This window comes from Zonotrichia albicollis, chromosome 21, assembly GCF_047830755.1.
Source record: "Zonotrichia albicollis isolate bZonAlb1 chromosome 21, bZonAlb1.hap1, whole genome shotgun sequence".
Lineage (NCBI taxonomy): Eukaryota > Metazoa > Chordata > Aves > Passeriformes > Passerellidae > Zonotrichia > Zonotrichia albicollis.
This window is the reverse complement of record NC_133839.1, coordinates 11,147,225-11,172,231: the sequence shown is the minus strand read 5'-3', so window position 1 is coordinate 11,172,231 and position 25,007 is coordinate 11,147,225. Positions and strand designations below refer to the sequence as shown.

The following is a 25,007-nucleotide window of genomic DNA, read 5'->3' as shown; positions in this document are numbered from 1 at the left end:
AGAGCTGCGTGTCAGTGCTGCACTGCCTGCACGTGTGAAGGGAGGGCTGGCAGAGCCGACCTCCCGGGCCTTGTGACAAGAGACAGCAGCTGTAACCTGTCTGCAGAGTCTCCTTGTTAGTCCTGTTCTGCTGAGGAACCCATAAATATCTTGCAGAGAGGATCTTGGTCCATCACTGCTGGCATGTGGAAGGAGAGTTGTGCTTTATAAATAATACATACATAGAAAATAAATATATCAGTACATGCAAGGCTACCCAAATCACCTAGATTGACAACCTGAGGAGAGCTCACAGTGTCTTATGGGTGACTTGCTTCTCTATCAATGTAGATCAGCATCCAGAGGCTTCTCATGTATTACTTATGAAGTTGATATGTGCAGTTCGGCCAGAACTGTCTGAACTGACCTCTGGGCCACTGGATTAACCAGGAGATTAAAGAGAAAGAGTGTGTGAAACATATAATTCTTCTAATGCTGACCCCACTGTGACTTGTTTGTTTGGCCAGGCATTTTTTAGATTTGTCCTTCAGAGCTGGGCTGATGGATGCCACACAAAGCAGTTGTGAGTGCCAGGCTGCAGACAGAGGGTCTGTGTCCTTCTGTGGGTGTGTGGGGGAGAATGTCCCCCCAGTTATGCAGCCTGGCTTGGTGAATAACGAAGGTGAGTGAAGCAGAGAGTCATTGCTGTTTATAGAATTCCTTAAATGAGAGACCATATATTTTTTCATTTTTCTGTGCAAGTATTCCACTTGCTAGAGAGAAATAGCTGTTAAGAGATAATAAGGGATATGTCCATTTTCCAGCGTTTTAAATCATGCAGGTTACATGATCTCTTTGATTTGAATTCCAGCATCAGGACCACAGAAAGCCAATATAAAGCTGGTAAAATGACCAGTTAAAAAGCACACACAAACCACTGTGGCTTTTTTCTTTAAATTTGATATTGTATTGCTGGATTTTCTAGTATTTTAAGTGAAAAATATATGTAGTTAGTTCCATGTTGACAATGTCCTTGAGGATTTGACAGTGAGATTTTCCAGCAGTTGCTCTTCGTTAGAATCCTGGTGGTGTTTAATAAGGCAGCCAAACTGCTGGCACCTCGGGCTGCTGTTTGTTCTCCGAGGGCTCGGGGCTGCTGCAGTAAGCACATCGACCAGGGCTGATCATTACAAGGGCGTACGCCACCATGAATAAAAATGTCACACGTTCTCCCATCTCACAGTGCTACAAAATGTCAGTCCTGTCAAACAGACATTGCAAGTAGCACTGAGCAGTCAGTACAAATTGGGAAGCTGAATATTCCCCCAGCTTTCTGATATTCTTCATCTGAAGCAGAAGAAAAGCAGTTGTTAACCTATTAGCTGTGATTTTAAACTCTGCTGAGGTAGTAGATGGATAGGCTTTAACACAGGGGGATAAATATATTCCTGGGGTCTGGGATTTTTTGCAACATGTCTCTCCATCCATGCATGTTGAAGAATAGACAGAATGAAAACAAACCACAGCAAAATGAACCTCATTTTGGAAGAAGTCCTCTGGAAAAGCGATCATCTCAGCGAGATTCTCTTTCAACCTCTTGCCAGTTTTACCTCTGTGAATAGTTGTACAAAAGCCCTCCTTGCTGGTTTCCTGTAATCCAGAAAGGGCCTGCTTTGATGAGTTAAGGGAGTTTTCCTTCATGGCCCTGTCATTATGCAGCAATGTTATGGAGAGCTGGGGTTTTATTCTCTTTCTGGACAAATGAAGTTTTGCTGCTCTAGGGTAAGGCCCGCTGTGTGGTGCAGTGCATAGGATGTGTTCCTTCCTGGCTTGGTGTAGTACCAGGAACATCCCTGTGTTCACAGAGTTACCCATCTAGGACTGAGCTGTGGATGTTGTCAGTGTAGGACTCTGCTGTTACTGCTGGGTCCAGAAAAAAAGCTGGTGCAAAATATCAAAGAAATAACAAGAAATTATACAAAGTCACCAGTGGTTGCCCAAGAGGACAAGGAGAACAGTTCTGTGTCACAGTGAGTATTTCAAAGAAATGGACTCCAAGTCCATTCTTTGTGTTGAAATTTCTTTGTTTTTTCTGATACATTCTCAGAACAAAAAGCTGGTGTGTGTTTAGAGTAGTGAATGGTGATGGATGAATCCCCTGCCCAAACAGTGGTGAGTGCTGGAGCAAATTGCCAAGGAAGGCCCAGCGAGGATCAGGGCTGGGAAAGCTCTGCAGGGACCAGAGCAGAGCAGGTGGAAAAGGGATCAGCAGAACCCTGGCCTGCTCCTGCCTTGTGTAGTTACTGTCTGCAGCATGATCCTTTGTTACCCAGGGCCTCACTACATGGGAGCAAAATGGAAACAACGTGTGGGAGGCGTCTTTGAACCAGAGTGACTCTAAATTGAATTAAATATTTTGTGTTCTGCAGGCGCCTCTTTGCTGTAGGAAGAGGTCCACAGTGGTGTTCTCATGGTTTTGGGATTTTGGCTTTAGGCATTGCTGCATTTTTGCCAGACTTGTTCTACCTTCCCACTCCACAAATGTGGCTTGAAGAATGAGGCATCCCTTAAAACATGGAGATTATTTTTATCACAGGACCCAGCAGATTTCCATTGAAGTATTTCAGAGTGTAAATTAAAAATATATGCTGTAAAGCATACACTGTTCCTGTCATCCCAATTTGTGAGCTATACATATGGGAGCATGTAAAAAGCAGAGTGTGCTGTGCAGGGATCTGGCTGGATAATAAAACAGCTGCCTCGTAGATTCCGTCTGCTTTCTCTACTGAATCTTTTTAGGTATCAGACATTTTTCAGTGTTGTTATTTTCTCCCTTTTTTTTTTAATTGAGTGTTCAGTTGAGTCCAGCATGTTCTCCCAAAGTCAGCTCCTCAGGTCTCCTGCAGCCTGGTGTGTGTGAGCCTGGCTTCATCCAGCACAAGGCATCTCTCTGCCATGGCTGATTGACTTGAAGGTATTTTCAAGCCAGTCCTCAATTTCAGAAGGAAATAAGATATTCATCTAGAAGAGCTTTGCTTTGGAAATTATTGGAAACACCCTCACTGCTAATTGAGAAGCACTTCTTTCTCCACATACTAACAAACCAGTTCTCATCTGGTGGTGTTTCCTTTAAGCATTTCCGTCGGCTTGCACTTGTTGCTGCACATGAACTAGCACCTCTGATTTACTCACAAGGCTCTGTTTTGAATACCACTTTAAAAAAACCTCAAAAGACCTCCACAATTAGTTTGAGATAATATTCTGCTCACAAGCTGTTATGTCACAGACCAAAAATTATCCTTTTGTAATGTTTACTCGGGTATAAAACCCTAAATAGCTGTATTGTGAAAGTTCCTTAGGTGTACAGTAGCTGTTTTATGAGATGTGGGATCTATAATTTTTAAATAATATTTTGATAGTGTAAAAGTGAATGTAAGATTTTTCTTGCTCCAGCATCTCATAGCTTAAGTCACTTGTCTGATAATTAGCAAAGCAGTGCCAGATCCACAGTCATAAAAATGGCTTTCTGCAAATTTTCTGTCTTGTTGTTTCGGAAGTATTTGGAACAAGGCGATTAAGCAAATATCCAGAGGAAAAAGATATGCTGGTAAACAGCTATTGTGAGAAAGTGCTAATTTAGACATTTCTCCCCTTCACAGAAAAAGCTATAGTACATATATTTAGGACCATACCTGGAACAGCAATTTAGCAGCTTTTAGCACTGCAGCCATGTGCTGGTTGGTGCCCATTCCTCCCTACAGCCCAGGTAATTAAGTTGATATTCCAACACAGCTTCACCTGCTGACCTTTTAGAAACAATGTGTTTTGCTGCATTAACAAATTAACTTCAAATCAGTGGCTCTCCCAGCACACCCAGAGTTTGAGCAGCGAATCCCGGTGCAGTGAGGGGCGGGAGCAGCAGCGCTGGCGGTGCCGCTCCGGCAGAGCCCCCGTTCCCTGGGTGCCTCCCCTGCGCCCCGGGCCTGCTGCTGCCGGTGCTCGCAGCCCTGGCCCTGCCCCGTGCTTTGGCCAGGGCACTTCTGCCTCACCCTGCTCTGGGATCTCCTGGGGCTCAGCCGGGCACCGTGCGGTGCAGCACCACAAACCTCCCACAAACTCCATTGCTGGGAGCACTGCAGTGATAACAGGAACTGCAATTGGAGCGTTGGCTTTGCCTGTGTTGCTGCAAGCACTGAGGTCGCAGTTCTGAGAGTTAACACGATGCCTGGTTAGAAGTCCAAGATACAAAAAAGTTTCTTCATCTTTAGTCTTTTCCCAAAGCAGCATTTGTATGTGTCTTTATTGTGGAAATACATAGAAATATTTTTTGATCAGAGATGAAAGCTTAATCATATGTGATATTTAAATCTCAGCTGGAAAAAATAATCTAGTGACAGGATAAGGATATGAAAGAATTGGCTCTTGCAAAGGAGTAGTTTGTTGTAATATAAATATGTAGAATATTTGTAGTGTGCTCATTTTAACTTACACAGAACTAAGATAATATTTACACAAGTAGTTTTGGGTTCTAGGCCATCATGATGCTTTAAGGCCGGATTTGTAATTGTTGGTCACTTAGGAGTAAAACTCAGGACAGGATGAGTGTAAGCTCAGCTTTAAGTACACGAAAAGTTTCACTGAATTGGGGTTTTTTCCTTGCTCTTACATGTCTGGTTTGAGGCCTTCTCCATAAGTTTTCACAAGCACTAAAATCACTCAAGATTTTAGTGCAAGTGTTTTTGAGTATCCTGGTTTCCATTTGCAAAAATGTGGCCTAGAACACTTGCCTAGAGCCTCGAGATCCAAGAGTCCAGCCTGAGGATCTTTGCTGTGTCAGTCCACTTTGCTGTCTGTGCTGGCCCTGCTGCCTGTGGTGTCCAGGAGCTGAGTGCAGCCCGCCATGGGTCCCTGTGCTGCCAGGGCACATCACAGGCCGTGGGGCTTGTCGCTGCTTTGGAAAAGCAAAGTAAGAAAAAGGGCATTTTGTGAGGTGAGTATGAAGGTAAATCACGTGCTGTCACATGCTGATGCTGCTTTTGCCAGGACATCAGAGGTGTTTCCATGCAGGTGACTTTAATTTAGTCTCCACTTTGCTGCAGCAGCACAGACTCCGCCCGCCGCGGCCGCCGCCCCCAAAGATCCAGCGCTCCTCCAGGCCCGTGAGTAGCTGGGGATTGTTTCACTGCCACAGCTTAACCCTGCCTGAGTTACGCTCCTTGTAGCACTACTAAACCCTGGTAGTTTGGATTGTCAAGCTCTGCACAGAAGCCATGTGTGAATTACGCTCCTAAACTGCCTTCTCTCTGCTGCGGCACAGCCCTGGGACCCGCGGTTGTTCTGCTTTTCTCTGGCGAGCCCTGCAGCTCTGGGCAGCTCTGCAGGTAACTGGGGCTGCTCTGGCCACCTCTGGTTTGACTTTTGCTGTGGTTTCTTACACACAAAGCCCTGCTAGACTGGCTGGTGGAAGTTTTTAGCCAGTGAGCTTTTGAAGACTTGCACTGAACTCAAATCTGAAAGGAAGCAGAAGTCTGAAGACATAATATTATTCTTTGCAAGTTATGCTTTTAATTCATTTGGGATGCCTAATTCTTCTCCATGTATGAATAGACTTGAAGAAAGCGAGGTCGATCTTTGGCAGTGGGACATTGGTGCCATGTTATGGATGGCATACACTGGGTAATTCCATGGTGTAAAAGGAGGCCCAGCAGGTTGGCCAGAGGAAGGGACTCCTCCATGGAAGAACTGCACAGAAATTACTGGCAGTGCAGTGCCTGTGCGTGTTAAGTAGGGACACCTTATCTCAGCAGGTTTTCCCCAAAAACACTCACTGTAGGACAGTTTCTGCCTATGGACTAGCATTGACTGGACACCCTGCTGGGTCTGCACCCTGCACCAGATGTTTGTTTTTGTTAAAGGTAAAGGCAAGAAGCATCAGTTTAGGAGGGGTGTTGGGTTTTGGCACAGCATTGGAAGGTATTTATGTATATTCAGGATTATATTCAGCTTTATGAACATAGTTCCCCCCATATCATCTTACTTCTTGCTTCCTTATCCATATACATACATGTATAAGAAAGAGAAAGATGCAAGTTTTCAAATCTGATCTTGCTAAAACTTGTTAAAATGTGTTTTGGATGAGCAGGTAACTGGTTAACAAGTGCAACTGGGTGTGTGTTTTAACTTTTGATCTCTGGTGCATGTTCCTGTGTGACATTTCAGTGGCATGTGTTTCTCCTCTGTCTTTTTAACTCTGGGTGTAATAGAGTCATTTTTATGGATTTTTTTCCCCCTGAAAATTTCTGTTTTCTGTGTTTAAAAAATAGCATTGACTATGATGATGTGTGTTCTCTTAAGTACAGTGGGCATGGGAGACCCTCCCAGATGTGTTTCACTAGGATCAAGACTTTCCATGTGCTGTGGGCTTCCTGTAGTGTTCCCATGCCCTCGTGTTCCACATTTGGCAGGTGTAAGGGGGCGTGTTGTGATTCCTCTGTACCAAAGTTGCTGAACTGTATTGTTCAAATGGAGCCATTTATTATGTGGAGATCTTGTTAAGACTGTTTAATCTCCCAGCTGTAGGGTATTAATAGTCCTCACTGTAACATGGTTGGTTCAACTGTCTTTGCTCCCATTGTGATTGATAGAAGGTTGGAAATGTAATAATGAAAGCTCCTGTTGCATTCCTCTGGCTGTGTCAGTAAGTGGAACAGAAAGGCTTCATTCATCAAGGGGAAATTCAAGATAAATGTAAATTATTATAATCAATCCCAAAAATATGCTTGTATCAAATATACATAAATTTGTTGTTGTTCAGAACTGTTATTTGGCTTTTGGTAGTTGCAACACATTTCTGTATGTGTAAATAATACTTTTTGCAGGCTGTTTTTCCCTCTCAGGCTTGGCAGCTCCTACAGAGGTGGGTATCAGCAATTGATTTATCCTGGCCTTGTACACAAGCACTAAAGGGGGTGACCAGGTCCCTCTGCTCTTCCAGCCAGAATAATCCCAGAATTCCTGAGAAATACTTTGTGCTGCAAGGAGGAGTACATGGCCACTAGTGCTTGCAATATGAGTAATTGCTGATAATAAAGCCAAAAATACAGACCAAAGAAAGGTTAAGGAAGCAGAACAGAGATGTTCTTTGCATTCTGCTGCTTTGGAAATAAGTGGTAGTATTATGAAAGAGAGAGGGTTGTTGCTTCTAATTAATGGAGGTCTGTTTGGATTAATAGTGGTTGTTTGGAAACTTTATTCAATTAGAAAAAGTTAAAATATAATAATTATGCATTAAGTTGATGGGGACAGTAATAAGCACATTCAACCCTTCTGTCCTGGAAGTTTACCTTTTTTCTTTTGGCTGTGTGCTCACGTAATTGGATTTCTTTGATATTTTGCATTTGATAAGCATTTAACCTTGCCTCTGTGGCTATGTGAGACTCAAAATGCAGCAAGGAATTGCCTTGATTCCTGGCTTTTCCCTGCAGTTCCCCAGGAACAATGCTCCAAATGGCTCAGCTTTGTCACCTTGCAGCGCGCTGGGCTGGGGCCCCGGCGCCACCCCAAACTCTCCCCTCTGTCCCTCCCCGGCAGCACAGGCAGAGAAAGGTGAAAGTGTTCCCAGCACGCTGACAGGCCAGCTTTACACATCAGCTCCCAGCTCCCATTTAATTAAGCAGCTTTGCTTTCTTCCTCTCTTTCCCTCTCTCCTTGGCGCTCTCCTCTCCCGTTCCTCCTGGCTGTCGCCCCCCTCTCCCTCTCTCCTCTCTGCGCTCTCCCCGTGTTTTATCAGCCCTAATGAAGCAGTGTTCTTCATCGATCCTGCTGATTGCCAGCCCATTCCTTTTGTTTGTTGGCACCGAGCCATTCTGCTGCGCTCTGACAGCTCAGCTCCTCTAATTAGCTCTGTTGTTCTTTTCCCCATGTTTCGCCACGTTGCAAGTTCAGTTGAAGTTGCCACAAACTTAATCCTTCCATTCCTGCCATAAATTCACATTCTTAAGCTGTCTTTATTGTAGAGAGGAACAGCCTTGTGTGGGGACTGATCTCCAAGACCTTAACATCTGACCTTTTCATAAGCCCTTTTTCCTAAGAAATAGTGGCAATACAACTCTGGATTTCTTCATCATATCTGCTGTGCACCATTTCCTTTGAAATGAAAATTCAATGCAATAATGCTGCTGCTATTTTCTGCATACTGTGTGTAGGGCAGAAGCACTACATGCAATTTGGTGGCTTTCTCCTGGCAGGAGAATTTGAGGGTTTTGTACCTGAGAAGAAAAATTTAAAAAAAAAAAAACCAAAACCAAAACAAACCTGGAAAGTCCTGCTCCCCCAACAAATATTTTTTTTTAAAACATATGTAGTCACTCCAGAGCACTCAGGCTGTAGGCCATGAACATCTCCTTTCTCTTGTGCCTCTTAAGGGAGCACAGGCTCTGGGAGGTCAGCAGCTGAATTGTATTCCCACCTTTATTTGGGTTTTTGGCCATTTCTGCTGAGATAAGCATTGAGCTGAGCCAACAGATCCGACTCTTTTTCAGGTAGAGTTGTACTTTCTTAACAAAACACATGAAGCTGGTGTGTACAGTCTGCCCTGATGCTGCAGATTCCCTCATTTGACTCACAGGGATAAGTTCAGCACAGAATTCCTCAGCACTGTAAGCTAGCACATACACAAACTTTGGGCTTATTCCTTTCCTTGAAATCAGGCTTGTTTGCTTGTGGAGATCCTGGTCAGAAATCAAGCTGAATTTCCATACATTAGAAGGTGATGGATATGTATGTGAGACTGGATTGGCAGCAGCGTCATCTTCCACAGAAAAGCTTTGGATTTTTACTTACAACAGAAGTCTGACTTAATACCAAGAGTGCTAATGACAACATGGCTGGCGAGGGTTTGTGTTCAGCTGCTGGAAGGAAGCAAATTTTTGATGAAGAATGAGCTGGTTTTCATGTTAAAACATTTATCCTAAGTACACATCTTCCCTGATAGCCTTGCACAGAAGGAGCAAGCGGCCAGAAGGGTGATGGTGTCAGAGCTGAGCCCCACTGCCCGTGCAATGTCCAGAGCACGTGGACATCGCCAGCTTTTCTCTCACCACTGACTGCTCAGGGGGAAGCTCACTCTTTTCTGTGAATCTGTTCTATGAAATTCAGCCTGCACCAAACAGGACAGGGCGAATAGCAAACAGTGACAAGCATATATGTTTGGTTTGCAAGTCCTGGGGCCGCGTGGTTCATATCCATCCTTTAGATCCACTGATGTATCCACACTCATGTGTAACGTTGTGTGGCGCCAACGACAAAGCAAGGCCCAGTGGAAGATCCCTGTAGGATACTGGTGGTTCTCCATGTGTTGTGTGTGTCTGCTGTTGGATCAGGGCAGTGTTTGATGAGATGTCTCTGTGCATGTCACAGGTTCGCCCCCCAAGACCTCATGTGGTTAAGAGGCCCAAGAGCAACATTGGTGTGGAGGGCCGGAGGACCTCAGTTCCCAGCCCAGAACAGTAAGTACTGTGCTGCTCTGCTTCTCTCTGCTGCCATCAAACTGTGTCTTCAGAACTGGGGCTCACCAGAGGAGACATTAAAAATACTACTGATCAAAGTTAGATTTTAACTAAGAACAAAACTGATTTTTAAAAAAAAATTTTTGGAACATTGTAGAGAAAGTGTGAAAAATCAAGTAACCAAGGTTTGCTTATGGAAACGTTGTGGTTTGCCAAGTTAGTGCACTCTGATCAGTCTCTTCAGTGAAAGTTTTCAGGTTTTGGAGGTTTGTTAATTCCTTTGTTGTTTTGGTTTGCACTTTTCTTTCAAGGAGATGGTCAGTTCCAGCCCTGCAGCTGCAGTGTTCTTGCCAGGCTGTAGCTGGAGGATGCAGAGCTGGTTATTTGACGGTGATGGCAGAAGGGGCTGTGTCTCACTAGAGTGCATTAACAGGACCGTGATGTCTGAGTGAGCTCTGGTGAGGGTTTCTAGGGCTTCACTTTGCACAGTACCAGCAAATGTATCCCCCCTTTAGCTGTGCCACTGAAGGGGGAATGTTCCAAATCATCTGTGCTGCCCCAGCCCACTGCTCCTGGACAAAAGGTGTTGGTTTCCAGTGTCTCACTTGTGCATACTAGTACAGGCATGTTCTGATGTCTCAGGGAGGCTTTTTCAGGCACTTTCACTAATGTCACATCCTTGCAAAGATGACAAGGAGTATGTGTTACAGACTCCTGACAGTGCCTGAGTGGAGTTAGCAGTGGGCCCTCAGGGGTGACCCTGGCCAGGGAATGGATGCTGTGAGCTGTGGATGCTCTGAGCTGAGCTGTGGATGCTCTAAGCTGAGCTGAGATGCTCTGAGCTGAGCTGTGGATGGTGTGAGCTGTGGATGGTGTGAGCTGTGGATGCTGTGAGCTGTGGATGGTGTGAGCTGTGGATGCTGTGATCTGAGATGCTGTGAGCTGTGGATGCTCTGAGCTGAGATGATCTGAACTGTGGATGCTCTGAGCTGAGCTGTGGATGCTCTGAGCTGAGCTGAGATGCTCTGAGCTGAGCTGTGGATGGTGTGAGCTGTGGATGCTCTGAGCTGTGGATGCTGTGAGCTGTGGATGCTCTGAGCTGGGATGTTCTGAACTTGCCAGCACAGCCCAAACATACTGGAGGGGCATCAGTGCCTGGACAGCTCTTTGCAGCCATGCCAGGGTAGGGCCATACTCTGTCTTTGGCTTAAACTGCCCGGTGATTTCTCCCTTGCACAGGGGTGTTTGTGCATTTTACAGTGGAATTTGGTTGCCCTCTTGTGGAGCAGATGCAGCTCCTGCAGCGAGCCATGCTGGCCCTGCTCAGAGGTTGTGGGGATTTTTAAACTAAAAGCGGTTTTTTAATATTTAATCTGATGACTCACTGCATTTAGGTGGAGGATAATTGAATCAGTTTAACATTTATGTGTGTTCCTATGGAGGATTCTGCATGTTTGGGTTCAAAAGCTGTTGACATCCCAATGTTGCTCTCTGCTAACGTGTATCTTCAATTCCTGCCACTATCAGACAGCAGATAAACATAAATACGAATGGTAAACATTGTACCAATGCTGGAGATATATTGTATTTTAATTATTTTATTTGGGTCTAGTTTATTGGTGCTAGTTTTAGTAAGTCTTTACATCTCAGCTTTCACAAGATACAGAATTTTCATGACAAGTCCATACACTCCTTTGTACCATAATCTCAATATTCAGGAAAAAGCAATACCATAATAAAATAAACAAAACTAATTTTCTTATAATCAGAACATCCTTTAAAATTATTACAGAATTCTCCTTACTATTTCCTGTACCCTGCACTCCCATTTTCTATATTTTTTTTTTTTACCATCTCAAGTACATTTAGGTGTCAATTAAATTTGAAATATCTACATTTGTCAGCATTTCATTTTTGGCCAGCGTGATGTGCTGCTGATTTGTCCATGCATCCTGACACATGAAAAAAACTCCCGAGATGCAGATCTTCCTCATTAAAACGGAGCCCCCGCTCCGCGCTGCTGCTGGCGCCGTGGAGCGCGTCCCGTCCGCGCCGCGCCGGGGCTGACCCGCATTTACCGAGCGCTGGCGGGCACGGGGCACGGGATTTACCGAGCGCTGGCAGCCTCATGGCATGGGCACGGGATTTACCGAGCGCTGGCAGCCTCATGGCACGGGCACGGGATTTACCGAGCGCTGGCAGCCCCGGGGCGCGGGCACGGATTTACCGAGCGCTGGCAGCCCCGGGGCGCGGGCACGGGGCGGCACCGGGGGCCGCTGTGGCCCCACCTCCTTCCACTGCACACCTGTTACAGGAGGAGAGGGGGAAGAAAGCAAGGCACTGGCTTTAACTGGAGTAATGCAGACTGTGATTTACCACCGCTGGCCGCAGCCACTGCCACCTGTTAGAGACTCTTTATTAATTAGCTCTGAGCTGACTGTGAGTGAACATGCATTGGCAGGGGCAGCTCAGGCCCTCTTGGGCTGTTGGTTGCAGCATCCAGCTTCTCTTTTCCTGCCCTAGTCTTTAAGAACTGATTCTCACTTAATGCTGAGGAAAGGAGCATATACACCTTACTTGGCAAACTGCATTTCATACCAGTCCTTGGACAGCTGAGGTTTTAGTCTAGAGTGAAGCAGTTTCAAATGTGGAAAATAGATACAAGCATGTGCCCTGGAGTCAGCTCCTCTTGTGCATCAGAGTAAATGTCTGTAAAGCAGAGAGGGAGATCTAATGTGTGTCAGAGCTCAGAGAGCCTGAGGAGCAGAGAGGTGCCCAGCTCTGTAGGGAGCGTGGTGGGGAAAGGGGGTTCCTGTGCTGTCCCTGCACTGTGGGGTGGCTGCAGTCCCTGCCCTTGGGCACCCGCAGTGCCCTGCCCTTGGCACAGGGGCTGTTCTGTGCCTGGGCAGCAGAGCTCAGTTCCCTACCCAGCTCTGCTGTGCACTCAGTCGGGCTCAGGATGATCTGGGTCTCTGGAGCCCTGGTTTCTCTCCTCAGGAGCTGTCACTGTGACTCCATAACTTCCTTTTCTCTTCCTGTTCCCCAGCCTCGTAAAGCCCATGCGACACTATACAGTCTTCCTCTCTGAGGACTCCTCTGATGATGAATTTCAGCAGGAAGAGGATCCTGTCTCTGGCTTCTCTGAAAACTTTTTCTTCTCTGCTCCTTTCGAATGGTCTATCCTTCACTCTTTTGCTGTGTCCATGCCAGTTTCCAACAGTGGGGTTTGCATTGCCCAGGGCACCTGCTTCTGTACTGGGATTTGGAAATGCTCCTGGGGTCTCTGTACCATGCTTGATGAATGACCAACATTTCTCCTGCTTGTCTGTCTTGATGTTGAGCAGCATGAAGAAGCATCCTCCTGCATGAAACACTGCAGCACCACACAGCTTATGGGCTTCCACTGCCTCGAGCTCTGTGGGATGTCACCCTTTCATTTGTCCTTTGTTCCAACATGCTGCTTGTCCTGTCCAAACCTTTCACCATTCATTCTTGTGTGGTGTTACTGTGCTTTTGGGTTGTCCTGTGAGCCTTGTTCCAGTGCAGTTACCAGCCTTTTCCTGTGTCACCTGTTTGATCCCAGCCTGTCTGGCCTGTCAGGTATCACATCCCTGCAGGTGTCCTCTGATGGCATTGAGTGCAATCTGACAATTATACAAGAAGCAGGAAGTTTGTTTGGTCTGTTTGTATTCAGCTTTTGGATTTGTAACTTGTACCTTCCCAAGGCTCTGTAACTCTGTCTTGAAAGACTGTGTAGAGCAGCAGTGCCAGAACTGCTCACTGGTGCTGTGGCTGGAGGGCTCTGCCCCTGCCCACGGTGCCTGTGGCAGGGGAAGGAGCACGGCCTGCCCGGGGTGCCCGTGTGAGGCGAGGGGAGCCCTGCCAGCCGTGGGTTCCGCTGCACTAAATCCCTCTTGCTGCCTATTTGAATATCCCAATCCCAGCAGGCAGCTCTGAGCTGAGCCCTCGCTGAATGTCAGCAGAGGATTTGTTATTTCCTAACCTCGCCTGCTTGAGGATTTCTAGGGGATGAAAGGTAGATAAATTGCATGGAGTTGCACTCATTCCTGTAACAGTGCAGCCACTGATTTGAGCAGAACCTGTAGGAAGAGGGGCCAGGGTGCTGTGAGCTGCTCCTTTGGAAATGCACATGGTGGCACAGGCAGGCAGCTCAGGGCTGGGAGATGGATGGTGCCAGCCCCAGCTGAGCAGCTGAAGCCTGGCAGGGTCAGACCAGGCTGGAGAAGGAGGCTGCCAGTGGGACAGAGGGGTCTGCAGCTGCTGAAATCCATTGTGTGCTGCAGACACAGGTTCAGAGGCTGACAGGGAAGGACTGCAGGCAGGTGGGATGGGGGGGATCAGTAGGAAAGGGCCAGGAAATGTTTCCACACTCCTGTTTGGAGTGGAGGAGGCCAGTTTTGTTTTCAGCTATCCCTTGGGGGCTTGCAGGGTGACCCAGAGTGATGTGAGATTGCCCTGAGGCCGTGTGCTGTCACTGCCTGCCCTGTACCTGCAGTGTCCCTGTCCTGCTGGGGCTCAGTGCCTGCTCTGTGTGTGCTGGGGAGGGAAGCAGGCTGGGCTCTCTGGATTTGCATGATATAGATGTATTATGATAAAATATGGAAAAGGGAGAAGGGTTCTTCCATAGGATGTGTTTTTGCAGGTCTCACAAATATTTTCTTTTAATTGAAAGCTTGTTTAAATGCCACAGTACAACTGGCTGCCAGTCAAGTGCCAATCCCCACAGCCATGTGTGGCACTTGTTGTCATTAATTGGATGCACATTGTGCTGCTGTTCTCTGTACACACACCAAAATGCAAATGTGCTGGTTCCATTTTTTGCTGAGGTATGTGCAAGAGAAGCATCCTGCTAACTCAGCCTTAGCTGGTAATGTAAAGGAGGTGTCTCCATAATGGATTGTGGTGTTTCTTGATAAGATGACACCAATGAAATCATTGGAACCTGCACAGTGCTCCCAATTATTGCAGGAAAACACTGAGTTATGTTGTGTGCTGAGTTAGCTTGAAAGCCAAGGATGTCAGAGCCTGCAAACACAGGGTGCAGAGGCCGTGCCAGCCCGAGGGAGCCCAGACAGTCAGCATGGGGAGCTGGTGTCCCACTGTCCCTGCTCTGAGAGCTCCCCTCAGCCTGGCTGTGCCTGCACGAGCACAGCTTCCCTCTGAGCACCTCTCACTCGGCTCTTGCCCTTCTGAGCACCCTGGGGTGCCGGCTCCCCTCCTGCATGGCCCCCTGCCCCCCGCCTGCTCTGCACGGGGAGCTCTCTGAGCTCTGTTTGCCACTGGGGAGCTCTTTGGAGCTCATCCAGCTCCGTAGGAAATTGTGTCCAGACCAAAGCATGAGCAGAGCGCTGATTTGCGATGTGATTTGTGGTTGTGGCAGGCCTCAGCCGTACCGGGCGCTGAAGGAGTCGGACAGTGCCGATGGGGAGGACGTGGGCAGCCCGGAGAGAGCCAGGGAGCCGCTGCCCCCGAGCCCTCTGCTCTCCAGCAAGGCCTCAGAAGTCAACCTCCTGGAAGACATCTTCCCCAGCTTGGAAGTGGACGGCCAGCCCCAGCCCCTGAGCCAGGCCAAGAGCCTGGAGGACCTGCGGACGCCCAAGGAGGAGGCAGAGCAGCGCTGCTCCTTTGAATACCAGGTCAGGGGCTTCTGTGCCCTGGGGGTGGCACAGGGCTCATTCTGAGCATCTTTTTCGTGTTATTGGGTAGATCCTAATAATAATCATCATTGTCATCATCATCTGTTTTCCAGGGATTTGCTTATGTGTTTCAGAATTAATTTCTGAATTAAGAAATGGCTTAAATGGGACTCGGTGATAAGTGTTTCCTCTGAAGCCTTTGCTTCTAAAGGAGGGGATATTTGCCCTCTTCCTCAGAATCTGTTTGTCCCATGGCCATCATATAGAGTTATCTTTGTAGTTGATGATTGACAGTGAGAATGAATTGTTGGTAATTTTCAGGTCCCCTGCAAACTTTTTTTCTTTTAATCTGGCTCTTTTTTAAGCATCATTTGAACAATCTCCCTCTGAAGAAACAGGATGTGACGGAACATTGCTCAGAAAGTGTTAAACTAAAGCAGACTCCAAGATCTTCATCTGACATTAAAGAAGCGAATGTCATTTCTACTTTATAATAATATTGATTTTAGCGTTGCATTCAGATATTTCATTTGTCAACTTATTCCATGCAGCAATTAAGGCTTCTCAGCTTCTGTGCCTTGGACACAGGCTGTGTGCTCCTTACTGGGCTGTGACAGATGCACACCATGTGCCAGCTGAACACCCCCATGGCAGCAGAGCTGGAATTGCAGCTGCAGAGTCCTGACTGGCTCCTGGCCACACGCTGTTGTCCCTCTGCACTGATCAGCCTGGGGACTGATCCTCTTCCCTCACAGCAGCCTGAACTCACTTCCTGCTCTGCCTTGTGAGGACATCAGTTAGAGTTAATGCTTGTTCTGCTCTCTTGCAGAGAATGGATCTTGGTGTGTCTGAGAGGAGCAGGATTGTGCCAAGCATGAAGCTGTCCCACCCTTACAACAAGCTGTGGAGCATGGGCCATGATGATATGGCTATTCCCACCAAATATTCCCAAGGCTCCCCAGAAAGACCCTTGGCTGCCCTGGGTAACATGCCCCCCATCTCCAGGAGACCCCAGAGCAGAGACAGTGGTCTGGCTCCTGCAGAAAAGGATGAATCCAATCCTGCCATTCAAGGGAACATCACCATTCCTAGGCCCCAGGGAAGAAAGACTCCAGAACTGGGGATCGTGCCACCACCACCAGCACCCAGGGCTTCCAAGCACCAGGCTCCAGCGGAAATCCTCACCCCTCAGGGGCGCGGCCACTTGGTTTCAGATCTTATCCCCGAGCCCTTTGGGGCTGTGTCCCTAAAGGCCGAAGTGCAGCAGTCAGCGGGTGGCTCCTCCCGCCCGTCCCAGCTGCCGTGCGGCACTGCCGGCAGCGCTGGGATGCTGCAGCCCGAGCGGGTGAAGGCAGAGGGCGCCGGCAACGAGAGCGAGCTCCTGCTGAGCCTGCTGGACCCGCTGAGAACCACGGCCTGGCCGGCCAGGGCCCCGCAGGGCTCGGCCCCCGCGCCCGCCTTCGGGGCCCTGCCCAGTGACTTTGTGCCTCCTGCAGCTGCAGCGTTTGCCCAGCCCCTGGGCTATCCGGCTCCCCCGCCTTTTCTACAGCCCTCCCCCAATCCGTTCACCCAGACACTGCCAGGAGCCCTGCCCGTGTCCCTGGTCAGAGCCCCCAGGGGCTCCTTCACCCCCTCCCTAGGTCATGCCTACAGCTCCAGCTTCATAACCCCCACTGCCGCCTTCTACCCAGCACAGAGACCTCAGCCCCCCATGGCCACGCTCTCCATGCCAAACCTGTTCAGCCAGGCTCCAGCTGTGCCAGCAGCTGGCTCCTTGCTCCTGCAGAGCCACAGCCCTTCTCCCACCAGCTCCCTCCAGCCAGCGTGTCTGGCTGCTCCCCCCAAACCCCGAACGTTACAGGTGGGCCAGCCCAGCACAAAGGTAGATCCCAAACAAGCCCTGGCTCTTCTGGCCAGTGAACCCCCTCTGGTCCCTGCCAGGCCAGCCAAGGGCTTGGAGTCAGTGTTACTGTCCTCAAAATCTGAGGAGACAAAAGATCCATTTGAAGATCTGTTAAAAAAGACCAAGCAGGACGTGTCACCCACACCAGGTAAGGTGGAGCAGCTCAGAAAGCGATGGGAAACCTTTGAGTGACACGCCCCATGGCCTTGGTGTCCTTTTGGAAGTGACAGAGGGATTTTTTGGTTTTTTTGAGCCAGCATAAAACCAAGCATTTCTTTTAAGGAAGGCTGAGCCAGGACTGCCGCAGGACCATCGCTGAGCTGCAACTCAACACGAGAGCTTTTTGCCCACAGGTCAGAGTCCCCCAGTCCCTGGCACTGCTCTCACTCCCCGCCACTGAACCCTGGGATCCCTGCACTGACCAAAGCCTGAGGGGAGGTGGGTTGGGTTGGGATTTCCATACACAGCTTTTCAGGCAGCACTGCTGATGCACAAGTTCCTCCCTCCCTGTATTTTTGGTCCTTGGCACACCTGGAGCTTGACACAGCCCACTCTGCTGGGGTTCGCTCCTGCCTCTGGGAACGGACGTCAGTTTTTCTGGCATTACACAGAAATACAACATTTTGTCCCCACATGCAAAGTGCAGCAAACCGGCCCACAAGTCACTGAACTGCTCCCTTGGTTTCTGTTTGTGCTCCTGGAGCTGTGCTGTCACATGGACCTTGGTGGCACCTTTGACTCCCCCCCCACCCCAAACACCAACAGCCAGGGCAGAGCTGTCACAGGCCTGGAAACCACAGCACAGAGCAGCTGCTCAGGGATTGGTCCTGCATCTCTGTTGGGAAACTGGAAACACCAGCAATTGTTTTCATTTTTTTGACTTTGTTTTTGTTAAATACATCAGAAAATAGAGGCCATAAAGAGTATCCTAGTTCTTATATATGTGTATCTTAATATTATCTATCAATATTATAAATTGCAGTATATGAATGGAATGTAACAATATCTTGATTATTACAAAGCCGAGCAGGTGTGGGGCGTGGCGGTTCCCGCTGCTGAGGGCAGGGCCAGGCCGGTGTGCTGGGGCTGAGGGCAGGGCCAGGCTGGTGTGCTGGGGCTGAGGGCAGGGCAGGGCAGGCCGGTGTGCTGGGGCTGAGGGCAGGGCCAGGCCGGTGTGCTGGGCTGAGGGCAGGGCAGGGCAGGCCGGTGTGCTGGGGCTGAGGGCAGGGCAGGCCGGTGTGCTGGGCTGAGGGCAGGGCATGGCCGGTGTGCTGGGGCTGAGGGCAGGGCAGGCCGGTGTGCTGGGCTGAGGGCAGGGCCTGGCCGGTGTGCTGGGGCTGAGGGCAGGGCAGGGCAGGCCGGTGTGCTGGGCTGAGGGCAGGCCAGGCCGGTGTGCTGGGCTGAGGGCAGGCCAGGCCGGTGTGCTGGGGCTGAGGGCAGGGCAGGCCGGTGTGCTGGGCTGAGGGCAGGGCATGCCCGGGGGGCTCTGTGGGGCCTCGGGCTGGCCCGCGAGGCGCCGAGCGCAGGGGAGGCTCAGCCGGGTGTTCTGAGCCCCCTCTGGCTTCTGCAGACATTTCCCACAGCCCTCAGCACCCCCGGGAAAGCTGCTGTCTCTGATCATTTCTGTTTCACTTCAGTGGTGCTTCTTTGGTTTGGTTTGTGTCTGGGCACACTCTGGTGTAAAACCTGTCACTCTCGCAGAGGGAATCACATCACCATTGAGCCTTTGATAAAGGAAATCATCTTGGACACATGGGGAAATTCTTGTAAAGCTTTATCTGATTTCCAATGTATCTATTTTATTCATGTTATCTTGGAAGTTTTCTTACTCTGGGGAATGGGAATGGCTGTCTCTGTGTTCGAGTCTGGGCAGTACAAAAGAAAAATATCTGAAATGCTGCCGGTTTTGGGAAGACCACAGTATTCCAGGAATATTCTGTTTCTGTACAGTGCTGTTCCTCTGACAAGCCATTCACTTGGATTTGTATTTTCTTTTTGTGTTGAAAGACAGATGGGTTTAGTATTGAATAGTAAAATATTTAAAGTCTAAGATACCAGTTCCATTTTATTTGGATAAAGGATAGAGTTCAGAATAAGAATGTTATATATTATTCAGTCTGGCATTTCAGAGCTCCTTTGCAATGAGCTGGATGATAGAACTGTCTGGCTTGTGGTGGGTGTGAAGGGCACTGGACAGTCCTGCCTGTGCCAGCAGGGCTCCACAGGCCCTGTTTGAGCTCAGTAATGTCACAGTGACCACACACTGAGCCCAGCACAGATGCCTTGAACCTCTCAGGAAATTCTGTACCAATGCAGTTCATTTCCACCTCTGGTTACTTTGCTCATATTATGGATCATTTGGTAAGTCGGTTTTGGGGCACTGAAGAGTATTAACACCCATTTATTCACCCTTCACTTTATTTAGCACCTCTGGGATCCAGGAGGACAGGGGGTTTGTGACTTCCCTCATTTCTGGAGCAGGGTTTGCAAGTGGAGACCTTTTTAGGGGTTTCTTGTAACGTAGGAATTGAACTATCCCTAGGACAGCATTTAGGGATTTTTTGTCTTATTTAAACTCAGGAATGCCTAACATGATTCATTCCTGATAGTGCCAGGTATAAACAGTTTGTTTATCTGAACCAGTTCTGGTTCAGCCCTAGAAGGAATTTGGAAGCTTTTATTAATCCAGTATAAAAAGTGTTCCTGGTCTTACTCATCAGTGACTTTATACTTGACTTTTCCATGTTCCTGTACTTGCCCTGTGTTTGGTATCGCTTTGCTTATTTACAGCTGCTTCCTGCCATAAGAAATGAGTTTATTTTAAAAACAAACAGACAAGACAAGCCTCTGCGAAGTTTGTGGTGCATCTGCTGCTGCACAAGAGGTGAAACCATTTCTGTGTTTTGTTCACTCTGGGTGGAGGCTTCAGAGTCCCTTTTCCCCCCATTCCCGTCTCGTTATTGCCCATAAAGTCCGGGATTGATGGTGAAATGCAGCTCAGTGAGGTGAGAGAGAGCAGAGCTTGCCCAGCTCCCCCCTTGGTGTTCAGCAGCTCTGTCCTACTGCTGGGCAAAGCTCTGACACACACACCCCGGCCTGTGCTCAGGGCTCTGGGCTGGGACAAATCAGCACAAAATGAATCCTTCAACCATGAAAAATCAAAGTTTGCAGCTGTGCAGGGGGTGTGGCACAGACCATGATCAGCCATCCAGACAGAAAGGTGTTCTTTGGGGAAAAACAGTCACAAGTCAACAACCAGGTCTGGTTTTAACCAAATTTTACTGTAAATTTCTTTTGAAGGACATTCTAATTATTTACAAATTATAAAATTTACAATTAAAAAAGAAATCAGGATCATAATCATTAACTACAGCGAGTCCAGTTTTGTGAAAAAATATATTCAAAAATTAAATATCAAAACAAAGTTAAGTTCATTATTGAATAAAACAAAACCACCTTCCATAAATTATTTTGCAGAAATGCTCAAGACACTGACAGGGTATTTGAACCCCTTGGCTCTGGGTGCTCGGGTGCAGCCCTGCGGAGCTGCCGGGGCTGCAGGGCTCCGTTTGTTGCTGCAGGGGCGGCAGCAGCTGCTGGGGCTCTGCTCCATCTCCTGCTGCCTTTCTGTGCAGACACCAATGGGAGGCAGCAGCGAGGCAGAAGCAGCGCCTGCCCTGGGGCACAGGTGGCACAGAGCACCCGAGGCCTTTGCCTGGCAGCACAGGGCCCCAGGCTGTGCCCACCCCTGCTCCCCATTGCCTGGCACAGCTCTGCTGCCCTGGAGCCTCCTGGGCACAGGAAAAGCCCCTCAGCTGCCCCAAAGCCCCGGTGCCATGGGGGGACCGGGCAGTGCCACTGCCTCTGTTCCCAGAGCGTGCTGGAGAATGCCCCGAGCAAAGCAGGGACAGAACAGTCCAGCAGAATCCCTGCTATGAACACAGGAAAGCAGCCACAGCTCCACCTGCAGCCAGGGCACCCCTGCCACTGCCAGACACAGCTGGGGTCTCACCTTTGCCTCTTCTCCACTGCTAGAGGGAAAGTGATCTTACTGACCAAATACTGTCTGTCTCCCACTCCTGCTTTTTCCTGTTTTCTAAAACTTGCATTTTTCTGTCAGCAGCTGCCTGTTGCAGAGACCTGTTCTGACACAGACACATGTGAGCAGTAGTTCCAGACCCCTCCCTTTGCTTGGAATTACAGAAATATTTACAGCTACAGAAGAAAAAAAAATCCCAAAGCAGGCCAGAATAAACAGCGTTTTCTTGTGGCAATGAGCTAAGGCAGGCAGGTTCCCACCCTGATTTTTAATGGTATTTTGGACATTAAAAAGCAGACACTGTTCTAAAATATTCCTTATTGATAGTTGTTGTGATTGTCCTGAAACACTAATGACTTTAAGCCTTACCTGGCCTGCTGTGCTGCATTTCCTTCCACAGTCTCTGCCACATTATGCTAAAGAAGAAACAGCACATTCAACAGCTACAACAGTAACACAGGAGAAGCAAAGCCACAAAATCAAACCCCTGTTAGTGCAGTGGGAAGCAGAAGCTGTGTCACTTACACCAACCCTTGTTTGGGTTAAAAGATTGGCTGACTAAATTCCACTCTCCTGTGCCAGCAAGCCCAAACCTGTCAGTCCAGAGAGGTCACCTCCAGAACTCTTTCTTTCTCCCCTGCTCACCCCAGCAGGTACCACCTGATGCTCTCACAAGGGTCAGTTCCATGGTCAAAGCTGCTTGGGAGTGGTGGAGCTGGATCCCACATGAAAACGTCCTCCTTTCACAAAAGTTAAACTGTGACTGGCACCGCAGGATCAGAAAGGCACTTCAGATATTCCTGTGGTTTGGTCTGGTCTCAGGGAAAGCTCCAGCAGCCATGTCCAGCTCAGCCCAGTGGCACTGACTGCCATGCCAGCCCTGGCCCAGCTGGAAGGGCAGCAGCAGCTCTAGGAAGGAATTCCCAGCACTCACTCACCTGGCTTAGCCTTGCAGAGGAGTCACAGGTATGTGTCTTGTTGAAAAAAGCTTACTATTCACATTGTTTGTGAATGCAGTGGTTTCATTCCCGGTCACTGGACCTGCTGCCTGCAGGAGCAGGGGCCCGGCAGGCTCTGGCTGTGCCACAGCCCCACCTTCGGCCTGGTTCCGTGTCCCCGCTGTGCCACAGCCACTGCTGCCTCCTGGCCCTCAGCAGGGGCGTTTCTGCTCCCCAGGGCTGCCAGAGCAGTTTGCTGGGAATGCTCTGCGGGCTGATTGCAGCAGCAGCCCGAGGGACAGCGCCAGCAGGCAGTGCCAGCGGGCAGTGCCCGAGGCTGTGCCCCCCCCAGCGTGACCCCAGCTCAGATCAGCCGCTCGGTCGGGGGCATCTTGATCACGTTCCACATTTCCACGCGGGCCCCGTCCTTCTCCTGCCGGCTCGGGCTGTAGGTTCCCTGAGTCGCTCTCCTCCTCTTCATGGCAATGGCCGTGGCTGCAGCCAGTGCGAGGAGCAGGGCAGCCCCCGCAGCCCCGACCGCTCCCACCACCGACGAGTGGCTGAGGTGCGCCCACACTCGCTGCTGTGGTAGAACAGGCAGTTACTCAGAGCTTCCACCAGGACGCAGCCGCAACTCACCCCCGTCAGCCCCCGGCGCTCCCTCAGCTGCGCTGTGCTGTCCCTGTCCCGCGGAGCCCAGGGATGCACAGGGGGCTGGGGCCTTTCCTGCTCCCCTGTCCCCTCCGTGCACACCCAAAGTCCAGCGTGCGGCAGCTGCAGCTCCAGCCCAAACCCCCGCAGTCCCGCCTGCCCCTTCCCTGCGGTACCCATGGGAATGTCTAACAGCACCAGGGCATTCAGCACTGATTGATACAAGGATTTTGATCATTCCTGACAATTCCCTGTAACACAGGGCTGTCACAGGGAGGTCGCAGCTGCTGTTGCTGTTGAAGACTCTGAAAACCTCACACACCTGAGCTGAGAGAGTCTGAATGTTTTTCAGCTGTTGACAAACCAGAGCAGAATACACAAACCAGCCACGACCCTCCCAGCTCCTGAGTGGGACTCAGGGAGCTGAACCTGCACAGGTGCCTCGGTCACCCTGCCTTGGGAAGCAGAGGAATGTGCCTCTCCTGCCTGGGAGGGGACAGGAGCCAGAGCCACTTGAGCTCCTGCTGCGATGAGCGAGGGCAGCGCGGGGCAGGGCACAGGGGCAGAGGCTCCCTTGGAGCCCTGAGCCAGCCCAGCCATGTCCGTTCTGGTGAGCGGGGAGGGGCTGCATCTGCTGCTGCCAGGGCTGCAGAGCTCCAGGTGCAGGCCCTGGGCACGGCCTAGATCAGGCGCTCCTCGGGCGGCACCTTCAGGACACTGTCCATCTCCAGCCGCGCTCCTGCCACCTCCTGCTGGCTCGGGCTGTACGTCCCCTCGGACTGGCGCCTCTTCCTCGCCGTGAGAACCATGAATATGAGAGCAATACTGAGGAGCAGCACAGAGCCACACGCTACAGGGACAGCTACTTCAATTAGTGGGGAGGGGAAGAGAGCACCCGGAGTCCCTTTCTGTAAAAGAAATTATTGGAGAAACAATGAAACCCCAGTGGTTACAACAACTGCAGTAACTGACCAAAATGGTCGGATTAGAGAGAAAAAGGTTTTTAGAAATGCAAAAACCAGCACTTTTTCACAGCAAGACAGCACCTGAAGATGTAAATGCCAGTTCACTCAGCATCTACAGTGGGAGTCTTCAAAGGTGCCTTCTTACCAATATCAGACTAAAACACACAGGTGGCACTGGCAAAGTTGTCACCAGTGTTGCAAAACAAAAACAAAAAACACACAACAAAAAACACAACAAAAAACCAAAAAACAAACAAACAAAAAACCCAAAAACCTTTAAAATTAATGCAGAGTAATGTGAATTTTCAGTAACCCAAAAAAATTTCCCCAAGCAGGGGAATGATACTTTGAAAAAGTTCAATGATGCCTTAATGCCTGTAATGGCAAAGCAGAGAATTGATTCAGCTGTTAAACTGTGAAACAGAATTGCAGAACTTGCAGCAGGAAGGGGAAGATGTTGAAGAGGTCAGGACATGGATGTGAGATGAACATGATAAAAAGCCCAAGTACTGAGGAGAGAATTCTGGAATCAAGGATGGCATGGAAGACACCAACATAACTAAAACAACTGTGGAATTTTTGTCACGAAAGGAAGTTTTAAAATTGCAGTAAGTTTAAAAATAAGATATTTCTTAGTGCTATCAATGGTATCGGCCACCTTACAGCTAAAACCAAAATAATTCAAGCTGGATCATTTACAGTTTTTTGATGCCATTCAGTCTGTGCTCGTGTCACAGAGCAAAGAAGGAACATTCCCAGGGGATCTGGACGCCCTCCTGCCCTTTTCTAAAGCCTGGAGTGCAGGTGGATCCCCGAGGCTGCCCAAAGCTGCGCGCTGCGCAGGGTGAGTTGCAGAGCATGCGGGTTAGTCCTGCACCAGCAGGGCCCAGCAGAGAGCACAGGGGGCTCAGCTGAGCCCCAGCTGGCCCTGGTGGCACCGAGCACCAGCCCCAGCCCCACCAGGGAGCGAGGGAATGCAAAGAGTGAAGAAAAACAAGGGGAGGGTGATGAAAATGAGTACAAGGAATCCACAGAAATGTCCTGGGACAGAGGAGATAGAGATGCCTGAAGGAGTCTGTGCATGCAAACTGGAAATGTCAGGGTGACCTTGGCACGTGCATTAGAGCCCTGGGTAACAGCAACAGCAGCAAACCCCGCCTGGCACAGAGCCCTTTCCATGCAGGATGGGTTAGTACATTCCCAGGTTACCCAAAAAGCTGCCTGTGCATGCAACAGCTTCCCAGAGAAAGCAGGGGTAGGGATCCCACCTCCCCCAGGAAGGACCCCAGCCCCACCCCAAACACTTGGGTTATGCACACAGGATGGGCAGCTCAGGGACAGCACTCAGCTTTTCACACAGACTGAACCA

The 25,007-nt window shown here is 49.4% G+C and overlaps 2 protein-coding genes across 15 annotated transcripts in view; one reads left to right on the top strand and one right to left on the bottom strand.

Annotated features, from left to right (window-relative positions):
• Positions 1 to 22,056, top strand: part of DENND1A (DENN domain containing 1A) — a 153,168-nt gene extending 131,112 nt beyond the window's left edge. Inside the window, exons 20-24 of one of the 7 annotated variants that reach the window (XM_074556166.1) lie at positions 5,082 to 5,138; positions 9,397 to 9,485; positions 12,532 to 12,660; positions 14,887 to 15,142; positions 15,972 to 22,056. In XM_074556166.1, the coding sequence (XP_074412267.1) occupies positions 5,082 to 5,138; positions 9,397 to 9,485; positions 12,532 to 12,660; positions 14,887 to 15,142; positions 15,972 to 17,237 (1,797 nt within the window). In that variant the 3' untranslated portion in view covers positions 17,238 to 22,056. Of the gene's footprint in view, positions 1 to 5,078; positions 5,139 to 9,396; positions 9,490 to 12,531; positions 12,661 to 14,886; positions 15,143 to 15,971 lie in introns of those variants that run through there. The other 6 variants (XM_074556165.1, XM_074556169.1, XM_074556168.1 and 3 more) reach the window with 6 other exon arrangements.
• The window catches only part of CRB2 (crumbs cell polarity complex component 2), a 57,565-nt gene continuing 51,984 nt past the window's right edge, over positions 19,427 to 25,007 (bottom strand). For 6 of the 8 annotated variants that reach the window (XM_074556157.1, XM_074556160.1, XM_074556156.1 and 3 more), the window contains one exon: positions 22,462 to 23,581. In XM_074556157.1, coding sequence (XP_074412258.1) covers positions 23,354 to 23,581 — 228 coding nt within the window. In that variant the 3' untranslated portion in view covers positions 22,462 to 23,353. Of the gene's footprint in view, positions 23,582 to 25,007 lie in introns of all 8 variants that reach the window. The other 2 variants (XM_014270510.3, XM_074556155.1) reach the window with 2 other exon arrangements.